Source organism: Heterodontus francisci, chromosome 3 (genome assembly GCF_036365525.1).
Source record: "Heterodontus francisci isolate sHetFra1 chromosome 3, sHetFra1.hap1, whole genome shotgun sequence".
Lineage (NCBI taxonomy): Eukaryota > Metazoa > Chordata > Chondrichthyes > Heterodontiformes > Heterodontidae > Heterodontus > Heterodontus francisci.
The window spans coordinates 187,148,670-187,165,597 of NC_090373.1; the positions used below are offsets into that span (position 1 = coordinate 187,148,670).

General features: G+C 45.0%; 1 protein-coding gene across 1 annotated transcript in view; it reads left to right on the forward strand.

The window, feature by feature from the left end:
• The first annotated feature begins 776 nt into the window (after window positions 1-776).
• rsph9 (radial spoke head component 9) overlaps window positions 777-16,928 on the forward strand; it is a 70,678-nt gene continuing 54,526 nt past the window's right edge. The window contains exon 1 of the mRNA XM_068019611.1: window positions 777-1,100. Coding sequence (XP_067875712.1) covers window positions 874-1,100 — 227 coding nt within the window. The 5' untranslated portion in view covers window positions 777-873. The remainder of the gene's footprint in view (window positions 1,101-16,928) is intronic.

The following is a 16,928-nucleotide window of genomic DNA, read 5'->3' on the forward strand; positions in this document are numbered from 1 at the left end:
CGGGTTCAATTCTGAGTACTGCCTGTGTGGAGTTTGCAAGTTCTCCCTGTGTCTGCGTGGGTTTTCTCCGGGTGCTCCAGTTTCCTCCCACAAGCCAAAAGACTTGCAGGTTGGTAGGTAAATTGACCATTATAAATTGTCACTAGTATAGGTAGGTGGTAGGGAAGTATAGGGACAGGTGGGGATGTTTGGTAGGAATATGGGATTAGTGTAGGATAAGTATAAATGGGTGGTTGATGGTCGGCACAGACTCGGTGGGCCGAAGGGCTTGTTTCAGTGCTGTATCTCTAATCTAAAAAAAAAAATTTCTTGTTTTTATTTCAGATTTCCAGCATCCGCAGTATTTTGCTTTTATTTATGTGAGAGTTTTATTTCTTCTTTAACAGGATTGATTCAACATTAGGCACATTCACAACATCGTGATCATTCCTTTGTACTCTTGTACAATCAGTCCTTTGTCAGTTTTTTTTAGCCACAGAGATTCAGCCAATTGCGCCATGGCTAACACTTGGCATTCAGGATGGCCATCCAGCACCTTGTCTTGGCAGTAAGTTTCAGCTTCCCGACAATGCAACATTTATAACAGAATATAATATATATATGGTATATATTGTACCATTTGCAATGCTTTCAGCTGGAAGAGAGTGAGTGAGTGTCAGGTGTTGCTGAGGAGGTAAGGGGGGAGGGCAGGGGCTGCTTTTTGACCTCTCACCTCGCGTCGCCTAGCAACAGTAACTAGGGAAGCGACGCTGAGAGGGAGGGGAGGGTTGGCGTTCCCCTGGTAACCGGCAGCCAGGCGAAGGTGCCGACACACACACACACACACACACACACACAGTCATACTCAGAGGCCGGAGCCAGGAGCCTGGAGCCATGCAGGCCGACTGCCTGCATCTGTACCTGGATCAGGTGGCCAGTAACGGCCTGGTGCTGAGCCCCGAGCAGAAGACCACGCTGCAGATCTCGATGGAGATCGTCAAGAAGAACTACAAGTTCAGCCGGGTCTACTTCTGGGGCAAGATCATGGGGCTGACTGCCGACTACTTCATCGTGCAGGGCGTGGAAACGGACGAGCTGAGGGGCAGGAAAAGCCTGTACAGGTAAACGCGCTGGGGGAGCAGAGTAAATTGCAGGAGAAGTCAATTGAGTTTCTAACCCTAGTCATAAACCCTAAACACTAATTCTAAATCCTAATCATAAACCCTAAACACAAACTCTAAACCCATAAACCCTAAACACTAACTCTAAATCCTAATCATAAACCCTAAACACTAATTCTAAATCCTAATCATAAACCCTAAACACAAACTCTAAACCCATAAACCCTAAACACTAACTCTAAATCCTAATCATAAACCCTAAACACTAACTCTAAATCCTAATCATAAACCCTAAACACAAACTCTAAATCCTAATCATAAACCCTAAACACAAACTCTAAATCCTAATCATAAACCCTAAACACAAACTCTAAACCCATAAACCCTAAACACAAATTCTAAATCCTAATCATAAACCCTAAACACAAACTCTAAATCCTAATCATAAACCCTAAACACAAACTCTAAATCCTAATCATAAACCCTAAACACAAACTCTAAATCCGAGTCATAAACCCTGAACACTAATTCTAAATCCTAATCATAAACCCTAAACACAAACTCTAAACCCATAAACCCTAAACACTAACTCTAAATCCTAATCATAAACCCTAAACACAAACTCTAAACCCATAAATGCTAAACACTAACTCTAAATTCTAACCATGAACCTGAAACACTAACTCTAAACCCTAAACACTAACTATAAATCTTAATCAGAAACCCTAAACACTAACTTTAAATTTTAATTATAAACCCTAAACACTAACTCTAAATCTTAATCAGAAACCCTAAACATTGACTCTAAATTCTAATCCTAAAACCTAATCACTATCTCTAAACCCATAAATGCTAAACCCTAACTCTAAAGCCTAATCATAAACCCTAAGCACTAGTCACTAACCCTAAATCATAATCATAAATGCTAAACACTAACTCTAAAACCTAATCAGAAACACTAAACAATAGGAATAAAACCAGACTGACCACCTGACTTAGGCACTGGAAACAATAACAACACACCCAGCTCTGTCGACCCTGCAAATTCCTCCTTACTAACATCAGGGAGCTTGTGCCAAAATTGGGAGAACTGTCTGACAGACTAGTCAAGCAACAGTCTTACGTAGTCATACCCACAGAAACATACTTTACAGCCAATGTCCCAGATACGACCATCACCATCCCTGGGTATGTCCATTCTTACTGGCAGGACAGTGCCAGCAGAGGTGGCATGGCACAGTGCTATACAGTCAAGAGGGAGTTGCCCTGGGAGTCTTCATCATTGGCTTTGGACCCCATGAAGTCCCATGGCATCAGGTCAAACATGGGCAAGAAAACCGACTCATTACACCTACCGCCCTCCCTCAGCTGATGAATCAGTGCTTCTCCATGTTGAACACCACTTGGAGGAAGCACTGAGGGTAGCAAGGGCACAGAATGTACTCTAGGTCAGGGAACTTCAATGTCCATCACCAAGAGTTGCTCGGTAGCACCACTACTGACTGAGCTGGCCAAGTACTAAAGGACATATCTGCCCATCTGGGCCTGCAGCTGGCGGTGAGGGATCCAACGAGAGGGAAAAACCAACTAGACCTTGTCCTCACCAATCTGCCTGTCGCAGATGCAATTGTCCAAGACAGTATTGGTAGGAGTGACCACCGCACAGTCCTTGTGAAGACGAAGTCCTGTCTTCACACTGAGCATACACTGCATTGTGTTGTGTGGCACTAGCACATGCGAAATGGGATAGATTCAGAACAAATCTAGCAGCTCAAAACTGAACAGCCAAGAGGTGCTGTGGGCCATCAGCAGCAGCGGAATTGTATTCCATAATCCGGAATGTCATGGCCCAGCATTTCCCTCACTCTACCATTCCCAACAAGCCAAGGAATTAACCCTAGTTCAAAGAAGAGTGCAGGAGGGAATGCCAGAAGCAGCACCAGGCATACCTAAAGATGAGGCGTCAACTGGGTGAAGCTACAACACAGGACTATATGCATGCCAAACAGCAGAAGCAGCATGCAAAAGACAGGGCTCAGTGATTCTACAACCAAGGATCAGATCTAAGCTCTGCAGTCTTGCCACATCCAGCCATGAATGGTGGTGAACAATTAAACAACTGACAGGAGGACGAGGCTCCACAAATATCCCCATTGTCAATGATGGTGGGGGGGGCAGCACATTAGTGCAAAAGACAAGGCTGAAGCATTTGTAACCATCATTTGGCCGAGTGTGACATCAAGCAGCCCTAGTCAAATTTATGTCAATTGGAATCGGGGGGAAAACTCTCCACTGACTGGAGTCATACCTATCACAAAGGAAGATGGTTGTTGTTGTTGGAGGTCAATCATCTCAGCTCCAGGACATCACTGCAGGAGTTCCTCAGGGTAGTGTCCTGGGCCCAACCATCTTCAGCTGCTTCATCAATGACTTTTCCTCCATCATAACGTCACAAGTGGGGATGTTCGCTGATGATTGTACTATGTTCAGTACCATTCACTACTCCTCAGATAGTGAAGCAGACCATGTCCATATGCAGCAAAACCTGGACAACATTCAGGCTTGGGCTGATAAGTGACAAGTAACATTCGCATCACACAAGTGCAAGGCAACGACTATCTCCAACAAGAGAGAATCTAACCATCTCCCCTTGACATTCAATGGAATTACAATCACTGAATCCCCCACTATCAACATCCTGGTGGTTACCATTGACCAGAAACTGAACTGGAGCAACCACATAAATACTGTGGTACAACAGCAGGTCAGAGACCGGAAAGGTTACAGTGAGTAACACACCTTCTGACTCTCTGCGACCTCTTCCACCTAGAAGGACAAGGGCAGCAGACATGTGGGAACACCACCATCTGCAAGTTCCCCTCCAAGCCGTACACCATCCTGACTTTGGAAATATATTGCTGTTCCTTCACTGTCACTGGATCAAAATCCTGGAACTCCCTCCCTAACAGCACTGTGGGTAAGAAGTATTTAGATGAGCACTTGAAATGCCATAGCATACAAGGCTACAGGCCAGATGGTGGAAAATGGAATTAGAATAGATAGGTGCTTGATGGCAGGCACAAACTCGGTGGGCCGAAGGGCCTGTTTCTGTGCTGTATAACTCTCTGACTCTATGACCTGCACCAGATTGACTGCAGCAGTTCAAGAAGGCAGCTCACCAACACTTTCTCAAGGGCATTTATAGTTGGGCAATAAATGCTGGCCTTGCCATCAATGCCCACATAGAGTCATAGAGTTATACAGCACAGAAACAGGCCCTTCGGCCCATCGTGTCTGTGCCGGCCATACAGCACCCAACTATTCTAATCCCATATTCCTGCACTTGGCCCGTAACCCTGTATGCTGTGGCGTTTCAAATGCTCATCTAAATACTTCTTAAATGTAGTGAGGGTTCCTGCCTCCACCACCCCTTCAGGCAGTGCGTTCCAGATTCCAACCACCCTCTGGGTGAAAAAATGCTTCCAAATCTCCCCTAAACCCCCTGCACCTTACCCTAAATCTATGCCCCCTGGTTCTTGACCCCTCCACAAAGGGAAAAAGTTTCTCCCTATCTAACCTATCAATGCCCCTCATAATTTTGTATACCTCAATCATATCTCCCCTCAGCCTTCTCTGCTCTAAGGAAAACAACCCGAGCCTTTTCAGTCTCTCTTCATAGCTGAAATGCTCCAGCCCAGGCAACATCCTGATGAATCTCCTCTGCACCCTCTCTAGTGCAATCACATCCTTCCTGTAGTGTGGTGCCCAGAACTGTACACAGTACTCCAGCTATGGCCTAGCTAGCGTTTTATATAGCTCCATCAAAACCTCCCTGCTCTTATATTCTGTGCCTCGGCTAATAAAGGCAAATATCCCATATGCCTTTCTAACCACCTTATCTACCTGTGCTGCTGCCTTCAGTGATCTATAGACATCCCATGAAACAAATAAAAAAAATCTTCAGACAGAAGTGCTGAGTTGATGATCCATCTTGGCCTCCTTCTGAGGTCCCCAGCATCACAGATGCTAGTCTTCAGCCAATTCGATTCACTCCACATTATATCAAGAAATAGCTGAAGGCACTGGATACTGCAAAGGCTATGGACCTTGACAACATCTTGGCTGTAGTACTGAAGACTTGTGCTCCAGAACTAGCCAAACTGTTCCAGTTCAGCTAAGAAAACTGGCATCTACCTGATAATGTGGAAAATTGCCCAGGTATGACCTGTACACAGGAAGCAGGACAAATCCAATCCGGCCAATTACTCGCCTTCTCTCGATAATCAGCAAAGTCATGGAAGGTGTCATCAACAGTGCTATCAAGCACCACTTAAACAGCAAGAACCTGCTCACTGATACTCAGTTTGGGGTCCACCAGGACCATTCTGCTCCGGACATCATTACAACCTTGGTCTAAACATGGACAGAAGGGCTGAACTCCAGAGGTGAGGTGAGAGTGACTGCCCTTGACATCAAGGCAGTGTTTGACTGAGTATGGCATCCAGGAGCCCGAGCAAAACTGGAGTAAATGGGAATCAGGGGGAAAACACTCCGCTGGTTGGAGTCATATCTAGCGCAAAGGAGGATGGTTGTGGTTGTTGGAGGTCAATTATCTCAGTCCCAGGACATCACTGCAGGAGTTCCTCCGGGTAGTGTCCTAGGCCCAATCATCTTCAGCTGCTTCATCAATGACCTCTCCATCAAAAGGTCAGAAGTAGGATGTTCCTTGATGATTGCACTGCGTTCAGTACCATTCGCGACTCCTCAGATACTGAAACAGTTCGTGTCCATATGCAGCAAGACCTGTACAACATTCAGGCTTGGGCTGATAAGTGACAAGTACATTAGTGCTGCACAAGTGCCAGGCAATGACCATCTCAAATGAAACAGAATCTAACCATCTCCCCTTGACAATCAGTGACATTACCATTACCAGCTCAATTGCCCACTATCAACATCCTGGGGGTTACTATTAATCAGAAGCTTGATTGGACCAGCCACATAAATACAGTCATTCCAAGCCCAGGCCAGACACTGGGAATTCTGACTCCTCAAGGCCTGTCCACCATCTACAAGGCACAAGTCAGGAGTTTGGTGGAATACTCTGCACTTGCCTGTGGCTCCAACAACACTCAAGAAACTCAACACCATCCAGGACAAAGCAGCCTGGTTGATCGCCACCAACTTAAACATCATTCCCTCCACCACCGACGCACAGAGGCAGCAGTGTGTGTCATATACAAGATGCACTGCAACAACTCACCAAGGCTCCTTCAACAGCACCTTCCAAACCTGCGACTTCTACCATCTAGAAGGGGAGATGGTGGCGTAGTGGTATTGTCACTGGACGAATAACCCAGAGACCCAGGGTATTGCTCTGGGGAAATGGGTTCAAATCCCACCACAGCAGAAGGGGGAATTTGAATTCAATTAATAAATCTGGAATTAAAAGCTAGTCTAATGATGGCCATGAAACCATTGTCGATTGTTGTAAAAACCCATCTGGTTCACGAATGCCCTTTAGGGAAGGAAATCTGCTGTCCTTACCTGGTCTGACCTACATGTGACTCCAGACCCACAGCAATGTGGTTGACTCTTACATGCCCTCTGAAATGGCCTCGCAAGCCACTCAGTTGTATCTAACCGCTACAAAGTCAATAAAAAGAAATGAAACCGGACGGACCACCTGGCATCGACCTCGGCACCAGAAATGACAACGGCAAACCCAGCCCTGTCGAGCCTGCAAAGTCCTCCTTACTAACATCTGGGGGCTTGTGCCAAAGTTAGGAGAGCTGTCCCACAGACTAGTCAAGCAACAGCCTGACATAGTCATACTTATGGAATCATACCTTACAGACAATGTCCCAGAAACTGCCATCACCATTCCCGGGTATGTCCTGTCCCATCAGCAGGACAGACTCACCAGAGGTGGGGGCACAGAGGTATACAGTAGGGAGGGAGTTGCCCTGGGAGTCCTCAACATTGACTCTGGACCCCATGAAGTCTCGTGGCATCAGGTCAAACATGGGCAAGGAAACCTCCTGCTGATTACCACCGACAGCCCTCCCTCAGCTGATGAGTCAGTACTGCTCCATGTTGAACAGCACTTGGAGGAAGCACTGAAGGAGGCGAGGGCACAAAATGTACTCTGGATGGGGGACTTAAATGCCCATCACCAAAAGTGGCTCGGTAGCACCAAGCTGGCCGAGTACTAAAGGACATATCTGCTAGACTGGGTATGTGGCAGGGGGTGAGGGAACCAACAAGAGGGGAAAACATACTTGACCTCGTCCTCACCAATCTGCCTGCCACAGATCCATCTGTCCATGATAGTATTGGTAGGAGTGACCACCGCACAATCCTTGTGGAGATGAAGTCCCACCTTCACTTCATTTCCGGTGCCTAGGTCGATGCCAGGTGGTCTGTCCGGTTTCATTCCTTTTTATTGACTTTGTAGCGGTTAGATACAACTGAGTGGCTTGCGAGGATACCCTCCATCGTGTTACGTAGCACTACCACTGTGCTAAATGGGATCGACTTTGAACAGATCTAGCAATGCAAAACTGGGCATCCATGAGGCGCTGTGGGCCATCAGCAGCAGCAGGATTGTACTCAACCACAATCTGTAACCTCATGGCCCGGCATATCCCCCACTCTACCATTACCATCAAGCCAGCAGAGCAACCCAATGAAGATTGCAGGAGGGCATGCCAGGAGCAGCACCAGGCATACCTCAAAATGAGGTGTCGACCTGGTGAAGCTACAACACAGGACTATCTGCGTGCCAAACTGTGTAAGTAGCATGCGATAGACAGAGCTAAGCGATCCCATAATCAACGGATCAGATCTATGCTCAGCAGTCCTGCCACATCCATCCGTGAATGGTGGTGGACAATTAAACAACTAACGGAGGAGTTGGCTCCACAAATATCCCCATCCTCAATGATTGGGGAGCTCAGCATATCAGTGCGAAAGATAAGGCTGAAGCATTTGCAACAATCTTCAGCCAGAAGTGCCGAGTTGATGATCCATCTCGGCCTCCTCCTGAAGTCCCCAGCATTACAGATGCCAGTCTTCAGCCAATTCGATTCACTCCGCATGATATCAAGAAACGACTGAAGGCACTGGATACTGCAAAAGCTATGGGTCCTGACAATATTCTGGCAATAGTACTGAAGACCTGTGCTTCAGAACTTGCCGCGCCCCTAGCCAAGCTGTTCCAGTATAGCTACAACACTGGCATCTACCCTGCAATGTGGAAAATTGCCCAGGTATGTCCTGTACACAAAAAGCAGGACAAGTCCAACCCGGCCAATTACCGCCCCATCAGCCGACTCTCAATCATCAGTAAAGTGATGGAAGGTGTCATCAACAGTGCCATCAAGTGGCACTTACTTAGCAATAACCTGCTCAGTGATGCTCAGTTTGGGTTCTGCCAGGGCAACTCAGCTCCTGACCTCATTACAGCCTTGGTTCAAACATGGACAAAAGAGCTGAACTCAAGAGCTGAGGTGAGAGTGACTGCCCTTGACATCAAGGCAGCATTTGACCGAGTATGGCAGCAAGGAGCCCTAGCAAAACTGAGGTCAATGGGAATCAGGGGGAAAACCCTCCGCTGGCTGGAGTCATACCTAGCGCAAAGGAAGATGGTTGTGGTTGTTGGAGGTCAATCATCTGAGCTCCAGGACATCACTGCAGGAGTTCCTCAGGGTAGTGTCCTAGGCCCAACCATCTTCAGCTGCTTCATCAATGACCTTCCTTCAATCATAAAGTCAGAAGTGGGGATGTTCGCTGATGATTGCACAATGTTCAGCACCATTCGTGAATCATCAGATACTGAAACAGTCCGTGTAGAAATGCAGCAAGACCTGGACAATATCCAGGCTTGGGCTGATAAGTGGCAAATAACATTTGCACCACACAAGTGCCAGGCAATGACCATCTCCAACAAGAGAGAACCTAACCATCTCCCCTTGACATTCAATGGCATTACCATCGCTGAATCCCCCACTATCAACATCCTAAGGGCTACCATTGACCAGAAACTGAACTGGAGTAGCCATATAAATACTGTGGCTACAAGAGCAGGTCAGAGGCTTGGAATCCTGAGGCAAGTAACTCACCTCCTGACTCCCCAAAGCCTATCCACCATCTACAAGGCACAAGTCAGGAGTGTGATGGAATACTCTCCACTTGCCTGTATGGGTGCAGCTCCAACAACACTCAAGAAGCTCGACACCATCCAGGACAAAGCAGCCCACTTGATTGGCACCCCATCTACAAACATTCACTCCCTCCACCATCGACGCACAGTGGCAGCAATGTGTACCATCTATAAGATGCACAGCAGCAATGTACCAAGGCTCCTTCGACAGCACCTTCCAAATCCACGACCTCTACCAACTAAAAGGACAAGGGCAGCAAATGTATGGGAACACCACCACCTGCAAGTTCCCCTCCAAGTCACACAACATCCTGACTTGGAACTATATCGCCATTTCTTCACTGTCATTGGGTCAAAATCCTGGAACTCCCTCCTTAACAGCACTGTGGTGTACCTACACCCCAAGGACTGCAGCAGTTCAAGAAGGCAGCTCACCACCACCTTCTCAAGGGAAATTAGGGATGGGCAACAAATGTTGGCCTTGCCAGCATTGCCAACATCCCATAAAAGAATTAAAAATCCCTCTAAATCCATAAACCCTTAACACTAACTCTAAACACTAATCGCTAACTCTAAATTCTAATCATAAACCCGAAACATCAACTCTTAAATCCATAAACCATAAACATGAAACACTAACTCTAAATCCTAATCATAAACCCTAACCACTAATTCTAAACACATAACCTAACCCTGGACACTAGCCCAAACCGCTAATAACTCCGAACCTCCATGCCCTAACCCTAACCATTATCCCACACCCATAAATTGAGCACTTTCAATAGTCACTCTGTATATAATAATTTAGAAAATGTGGAGGTGGACCAAATATGGGGTGGGAAAACCTTTTACAGGTACGTGACAGACTTGTAATAGAAAATGGGCAGGAATAATGATATAAATGGTAATATATAAATATATATTTAGAAAATATGTCAACAGTATATAAATATTTCAAATATAATATCGAAATCTAATATAAATCTAATTTCAGACAATTTCCAGTTTCCTGGTCCCAACCGCCTCCTCTTTACTATACACGTCCAATCGCTCTACACCTCCAGCCCCCACCAGGATGGTTTAAGAGCTCTCCGCTTCTTCCTTGAACAGAGGCCCAACCAGTCCCCATCCACCACCACCCTCCTCCGCCTGGCTGAACCTGTTCTCACATTGAACAACTTCTCCTTCAACTCCGCTCACTTCCTTCAAGTAAAAGGTGTTGCTATGGGTACCTGCATGGGTCCTAGTTATGCCTGACTTTTTGTGGGATATGTCGAGCATTCTTTGTTCCAGTCCTACTGAGGCCCCCTCCCCCAACTCTTTTTCCGATACATTGATGAATGTATCAGTGCCGTTTCCTGCTCCCGCCCTGAACTGGAAAACTTTACGTGGTCCATCTCTGGCACTTCCCTTCCCTTCCTTGACCTCTCTGTCTCCATCTCTGGGGATAGGTTGTCTACTAGTATCCATTATAAGCCCACCGACTCCCACAGCTACCTGGACTACACTTCTTCACACCCTACCTCCTGTAAGGACTCCATTCCATTCTCCCAGTTTCTCCGTCTCCGACGCATCTGCTCTGATGATGGCACCTTCCATGACGGTGCTTCTGATATGACCTCCTTTTTCCTCAACCGAGGATTCCCCCCCCCCCACTGTTGTCGACAGGGCCCTCAACCGTGTCTGGCCCATTTCCCGCACCTCTACCCTCACCCCTTCCCCACCCTCCCAGAACCGTGACAGGGTTCCCCTTGTCCTCACTTTCCACCCCATCAGCCTCCATATCCAAAGGATCATCCTCCGCCATTTCTGCCACCTCCAGCATGATGCCACTACCAAACACATCTTCCCCTCCCTTCCCCTGTCAGCATTCCAAAGGGATCATTCCCTCCACGACACCCTGGTCCACTCCTCCATTACCCCCCCCACCACCTCGTCCCCATCCCATGACACCTTACCCTGCAATCGCAGGAGGTGTAATACCTGCCCATTTACCTCCTCTCTCCTCACTATCCCAGGTCCCAAACACTCCTTTCAGGTGAAGCAGCGATTTACTTGTACTTCTTTCAATGTAGTATACTGTATTCGCTGCTCACAATGTGGTCTCCTCTACATTGGGGAGACCAAACGCAGACTGGGTGACCGCTTTGCGGAACACCTCCGCTCAGTCCGCAAGCAGGACCTTGAGCTTCCGGTTGCTTGCCATTTCAATACTCCTCCCTGCTCTCATGCTCACATCTCTATCCTGGGTTTGCTGCAGTGTTCCACTGAACATCAACGCAAGCTCGAGGAACAGCATCTCATTTTCCGATTAGGCATACTACAGCCTGTCGGACTGAACATTGAGTTCAATAATTTCAAAGCATGACGGGCCCCCCATTTTACTTTTATTTTTGTTATTTTTCTTTTTTCTTTTTTACATTTTTTACAATTTTTTACATTTTTTTCTTTTGTTTATTTTATTTCATTGTAGTTTGTTCAGTTTGCTTACCCACTGTTTTTTTCATGTTTTTACTTGCTGCTGTTCAATCTTCAGTTCGTTAACACCCTATCTGTACTAATGCTTTGTCTTTCAACACACCATTAACACATTGTTTGCCTTCGCTCCATGACCTCTTGGTCAGCTATGTGGCCTTGTCCAATCTACACCTTCTCCTTTGTTATCTCTAGCCCCACCCCCGGCTCACTTGCTTATAACCTTTGACATTTCTAATATTTGCTAGTTCCGAAGAAGGGTCACTGACCCGAAACGTTAACTCTGCTTCTCTTTCCACAGATGCTGCCAGACCTGCTGAGTGGTTCCAGCATTTCTTGTTTTTATTTTAGATTTCCAGCATCCGCAGTATTTTGCTTTTATATAAAGCTATGTTACATTACAATGAAATTATTTTGTTCCAATAATATAAAACATGGAATAATGTGATAATATACAATAATAACCTGCTGAGTTGGCCTGTTATTCTGAGGTTCATAGAATCATAAAATAATACAGCACAGAAGTTTGCCATTTGCTCCGTTGTGCCTGCGCCAACTGTTTGGTAGAACAATCCAGTAAATCCCACTCCCCTGCTTTTCCCCCGTAGCCCTGCAATTTTTTTCCCCTTCAGGATTTATCCAATTCTCTTTTGAATGCTACTTTTGAATCTGATTCCAACTCCCTTTCAAGCAGTGCATTCAAGATGACGACAACTCACTGTATAAAAAAAGTTTCTTCATCTTGCCTCTAGTTCTTTTGTCAATCATCTTAAATCTGTGTCCTTTGGTTACCAACCGTTCTGCCAGTGGAAAGCACTGTTAGTGGTACAGTAGCATCGTGGTAATGATAGTGGACTAGTTAATCCAGGGTCCTGGACTAATGCTCTGGAGACGAGAGTTCAAATCCACCCATAGCAGCTGGAGGAATTTAAATTCAATTAAATCTGGACTAAAATGCTGGTCTCATTAATAATGATCGTGAAACTACCGGATTGTGGTAAAAATGCATCTGATTCACTAATATCCTTCAGGGAGGGAAATCTGCTGTCCTTACCTGGTCTGGGTTACATGTGACTCCAGACCCACAGCAATGTGGTTGACTTTTAACTGTCTCTGAAATGGCCTTGTTAGCCACTTAGTTGTAGATGGCTCACCAACACCTGCTCAAGGGCAATTAGGGATGGGCAATAAATGTTGGCCTAGCCAGCAACGCTCACATCCCAAGAATGAATTAAAAAATTACCCCGTCGAAACAATTTATGATTTTGATTACCTCTATCCAATCTCCTCTTAACCTTCTTTTCTCTAAGAAGAACAACCGAAGCTTCTCCAATTTCTCCACATAATGAAAGTCCCTCATCCCTTCTACCACTCTAATAGGAACAGGAGTAGGATATTTAGACCGCCGCCCCCCTCCCCCCCGCCGACTCTGAGCCATTCAATGAGATCATCGCTGATCTGCAACCTTAATCAATAGACCATCCTTTGCTCCATGTCCCTTAATACTTTCGGTTAATAAAAATCTATCAATCTCAGATTTAAAATTTAAATTTAATGCATCAACAGCCATTTGGAGAAGAGATTTCCAAACTTTTACTACCCTTGGCATGTAGATGTCTTTCCTAACTTCACTCCTGAAAGGGCTGCCTCCAATTTTTAGACCATGTCCTCTAATACCAGATTTCCCCAACCAGCGGAAATACTTCCTGTCTATCTACGGTATCAGTTCCCCTTAATAGCTTGAAAATTTTGATCAAATGACCCCTTAATCTTCTAAATTCCAGCAAATACAACAGTAAATATCTTTTGAACCCTCTCCATAGACTTACATACTTCCTAAAGTGTGGTGCCCAAAATTGAACACAATACTCCAACTGAGGCCTAACTAATGTTTTATAAAGGTTTAGCATAACTTCCTTACTTTTGTACTCCATTCCTCTATTAATTAAGCCAGGGATCCGATATGCTTTTTTAAACAGCTTACCCAACTTGTCCTACCACCTTCAAGGATTTGTATACATACAACCCAGGTCTCTCTATGGCTGCATCCTCAATAAAATTGTACCATTTAGTTCATATTGCCTCTCTTCATTCTTCTCTGTGTTAACATTCATCTGCCATGTGTCTGCCCATTTCATCAGTCTGTCTGTCCTCCTGAAGTTTGTGACTATTCTCATTTTTTACTACATTTCTAAGTTTCATATTATCTGCAAACTATGAAATTTTTTCCCTGTATACCCAAGTCCAGGTCATTAATATGTATCAAAAATAGCAGTGGGCCCAATACTGACCCCTGAGGAGCACCACTATATATTCATCCAGTCTGAAAGCCACTGTTCATCACTACTCTCTGCTTTGTGTTCCTTAGCCAATTTTGTATCCATGCTCCCTCTGTCCCTTTAATCCTATAGACTTTAATTTTGTTAACATGTGTGAGTTTTTAACCCTGAATATTCAAGGAGACAGACCCAGCTTCTCCAATTTAACCACATAACTCATCCCTCATCCATGGAACCATTCTCACAAATCTTTTGTGAACCTTCCGTAATGGCTTAACATCCTTCCAAAAGTATGGTGCCCAGAACTGGACATAATACTGCAGTTGAGGCCGAACCAATGTTTTATACAGATTTATCATAATGTCCTTCTTTTTGTACTCTGTGCCCCTATTTATAAAGCCCATGATTTCATATGCTTTATTAACCGCTTTCTCAACCTACCCTGCAACCTTCATATGAACATATGGATTAGGAGCAGAAGTGGGCCATTCGGCCCCTCGAACTTGTTCTGCCATTCAATAAGATCATGGCTGATCGGTTTGTGTTTCAAATTCCACACTCCCATCTACCCCTTTGCCTAACAAGAATCTATCTACCTCAGCCTTAAAAATATTCAAAGACCCTGCCTCCACCACCTTCTGAGGCAGAGAGTATTTGCTACTTTCCAGGCTGATGGAACATAGAACAGTACAGCACAGTACAGGCCCTTCGGCCCACGATGTTGTGCTGACCCTTTAACCTACTCTAAGATCAAACTACCTACATACCCTTCATTCTACTATCATCCATGTACCTATCCAAGAGTCGCTTAAGTGTCCCTAATGTATCTGCTTCTACTACCACCGCTGGCAGCGCATTCCACGCACCCACCACTCTGTGTAAAGAACTTACCTCTGACATCTCCCCGAAACCTTCCTCCAATCACCTTAAAATTATGCCCCCTGGTGATAGCCCTTTCCACCCTGGGAAAAAGTCTCTGGCTATCCACTCTATTTATGCCTCTCATCATCTTGTACACCTCTATCAAGTCACCTCTCATCCTTCTTCGCTCCAATGAGAACCTTACCAGAATCTAGCGAATTTTGAAAAATTAACACCAACGCATCTACTACCTCATTAGCCACCTCTTTTAAGACCCTAGGATGAAGTCCATCAGGACCCGGGGTCTTGTCAGCCCGCAGCTCCATCAGTTTGGTCAGTACTGCTTCCCTGGTGATTGTAATTTCACCAAGTTCCTTTCTTCCTTCCACCTCCTGATTTACAGCTATTGCCAGAATGATTTTTGTATCCTCTATAGTGAAGACAGAAGCCAAATATTTGTTCATTGCATCCACCATTTCCTTATTATCTACTATTATATCCCCATTCTCACTCTCTGGAGGACCGTTTACTTACTCTTTTCCTTTTTAAGTACCTGTATAAACTCTTGCTATCCGTTTTTACATTTCTAGCTAGCTTCAATGATCTGCGCACATACACCCCCAGGTCCCTCTGCTCCTGCACCCCCTTTAGAATAGTACCCTTTAATTTATTGCCTCTCCCTGTTCTTCCGACGAAAATGAATCACTTCACATTTTTCTGTATTAAAGTTCATCTGTCACTTGTCCACCTATTCCACCAACCTATGTCCTCTTGAAGTTTATCACTATCCTCCTCACAATTCACAATACTTCCAAGTTTGTGTCATCCTCAAAGTTTGAAATTGTGCCCTGTACACCCAAGTCTAGGTCATTAGTACATATCAAGAAAAGCAGGGGTCCCCACTATATACCTTCCTCCAGTCTGAAAAACAATCGTTCAAAATTATTCTCTGTTTCCTGTCCCTCAGCCAATTTCATATCCGTGCTGCTACTGGCCAATTTATTTCCATGGGCTCTAACCTTGCTGACAAGCCTGTTATGTGGCACTGTATAAAATGCCTTTTGGAAGTCCATATATACCACATAAATCGCATTACTCTCTTTTACCTTATCAAAAAACTCAAGCAAGTTAGTTAAACATGATTTGCCTTTAACAAATCCATGCTGGCTTTCCTTAATTAATCCACATTTGTCTAAGTGACTGTTAATTTGACCTGAATTATCGTTTCTAAATGCTTTCCCACTACTGAGGTCAAACTGACTGATCTCTAGCTGCAGGGCTTGTTCTTACACCCTTTTTTGAACAAGGGTGTAACATTTACCATACAAATTAGGAGCAGAAGTAGGTCATTCAGCCTGCTTCGCTATTTAATAAGATCATGGCTGATCTGTTTCTATCTCGAATTCCACAGTCCCATCTACCCCCGATAATCTTAACTTCCCTTGCCTAACAAAAATCTACCTCTGCCTTAAAAATATTCGATGACTCCACCTCCACCACCTTCTGAGGTACAGAATTCCAAAGTCGCACAATCCTCCGAGAGAAAAAAAATTTCTCCTCGTCTCTAAAAGGGCATCCCCTAATTTTCAAACAGTGCCCCCTAGTTCTGGACTCACCCACAAGAGGAAACATCCTTTCCACATTCACCTTGTCAAGATCGTTCAGGATCTTATATACTTCAATCAAGCCTCCCCTCACTCTTCTAAACTCCAGTGAAAACAAGTCTAGTCTGTCTAACCTTTCCTCATAAGACAACCTGTTCATTCCAGGTATCAATCTAGAAAATCTCCTCTGAACCGCCTCCAACGCATTCACATCCTTCCTTAAATAAGGAGACCAAAACTGCACACAGTATTTGAGTTGTGATCTCACTAATGCCCTGTATAACTGAAGCATAACATCCTCACTTTTATTTTCAATTCCTCTCGTAATGAAGGATAGCATTCCATTAGCCTTCTTTATTACTTGCTGTACCTGCATACTAACCTTTTGTGACTCATGCACTAGAACACCTAGTTCCCTGTGTACCTCGGAATTCTGCAGTCGTTC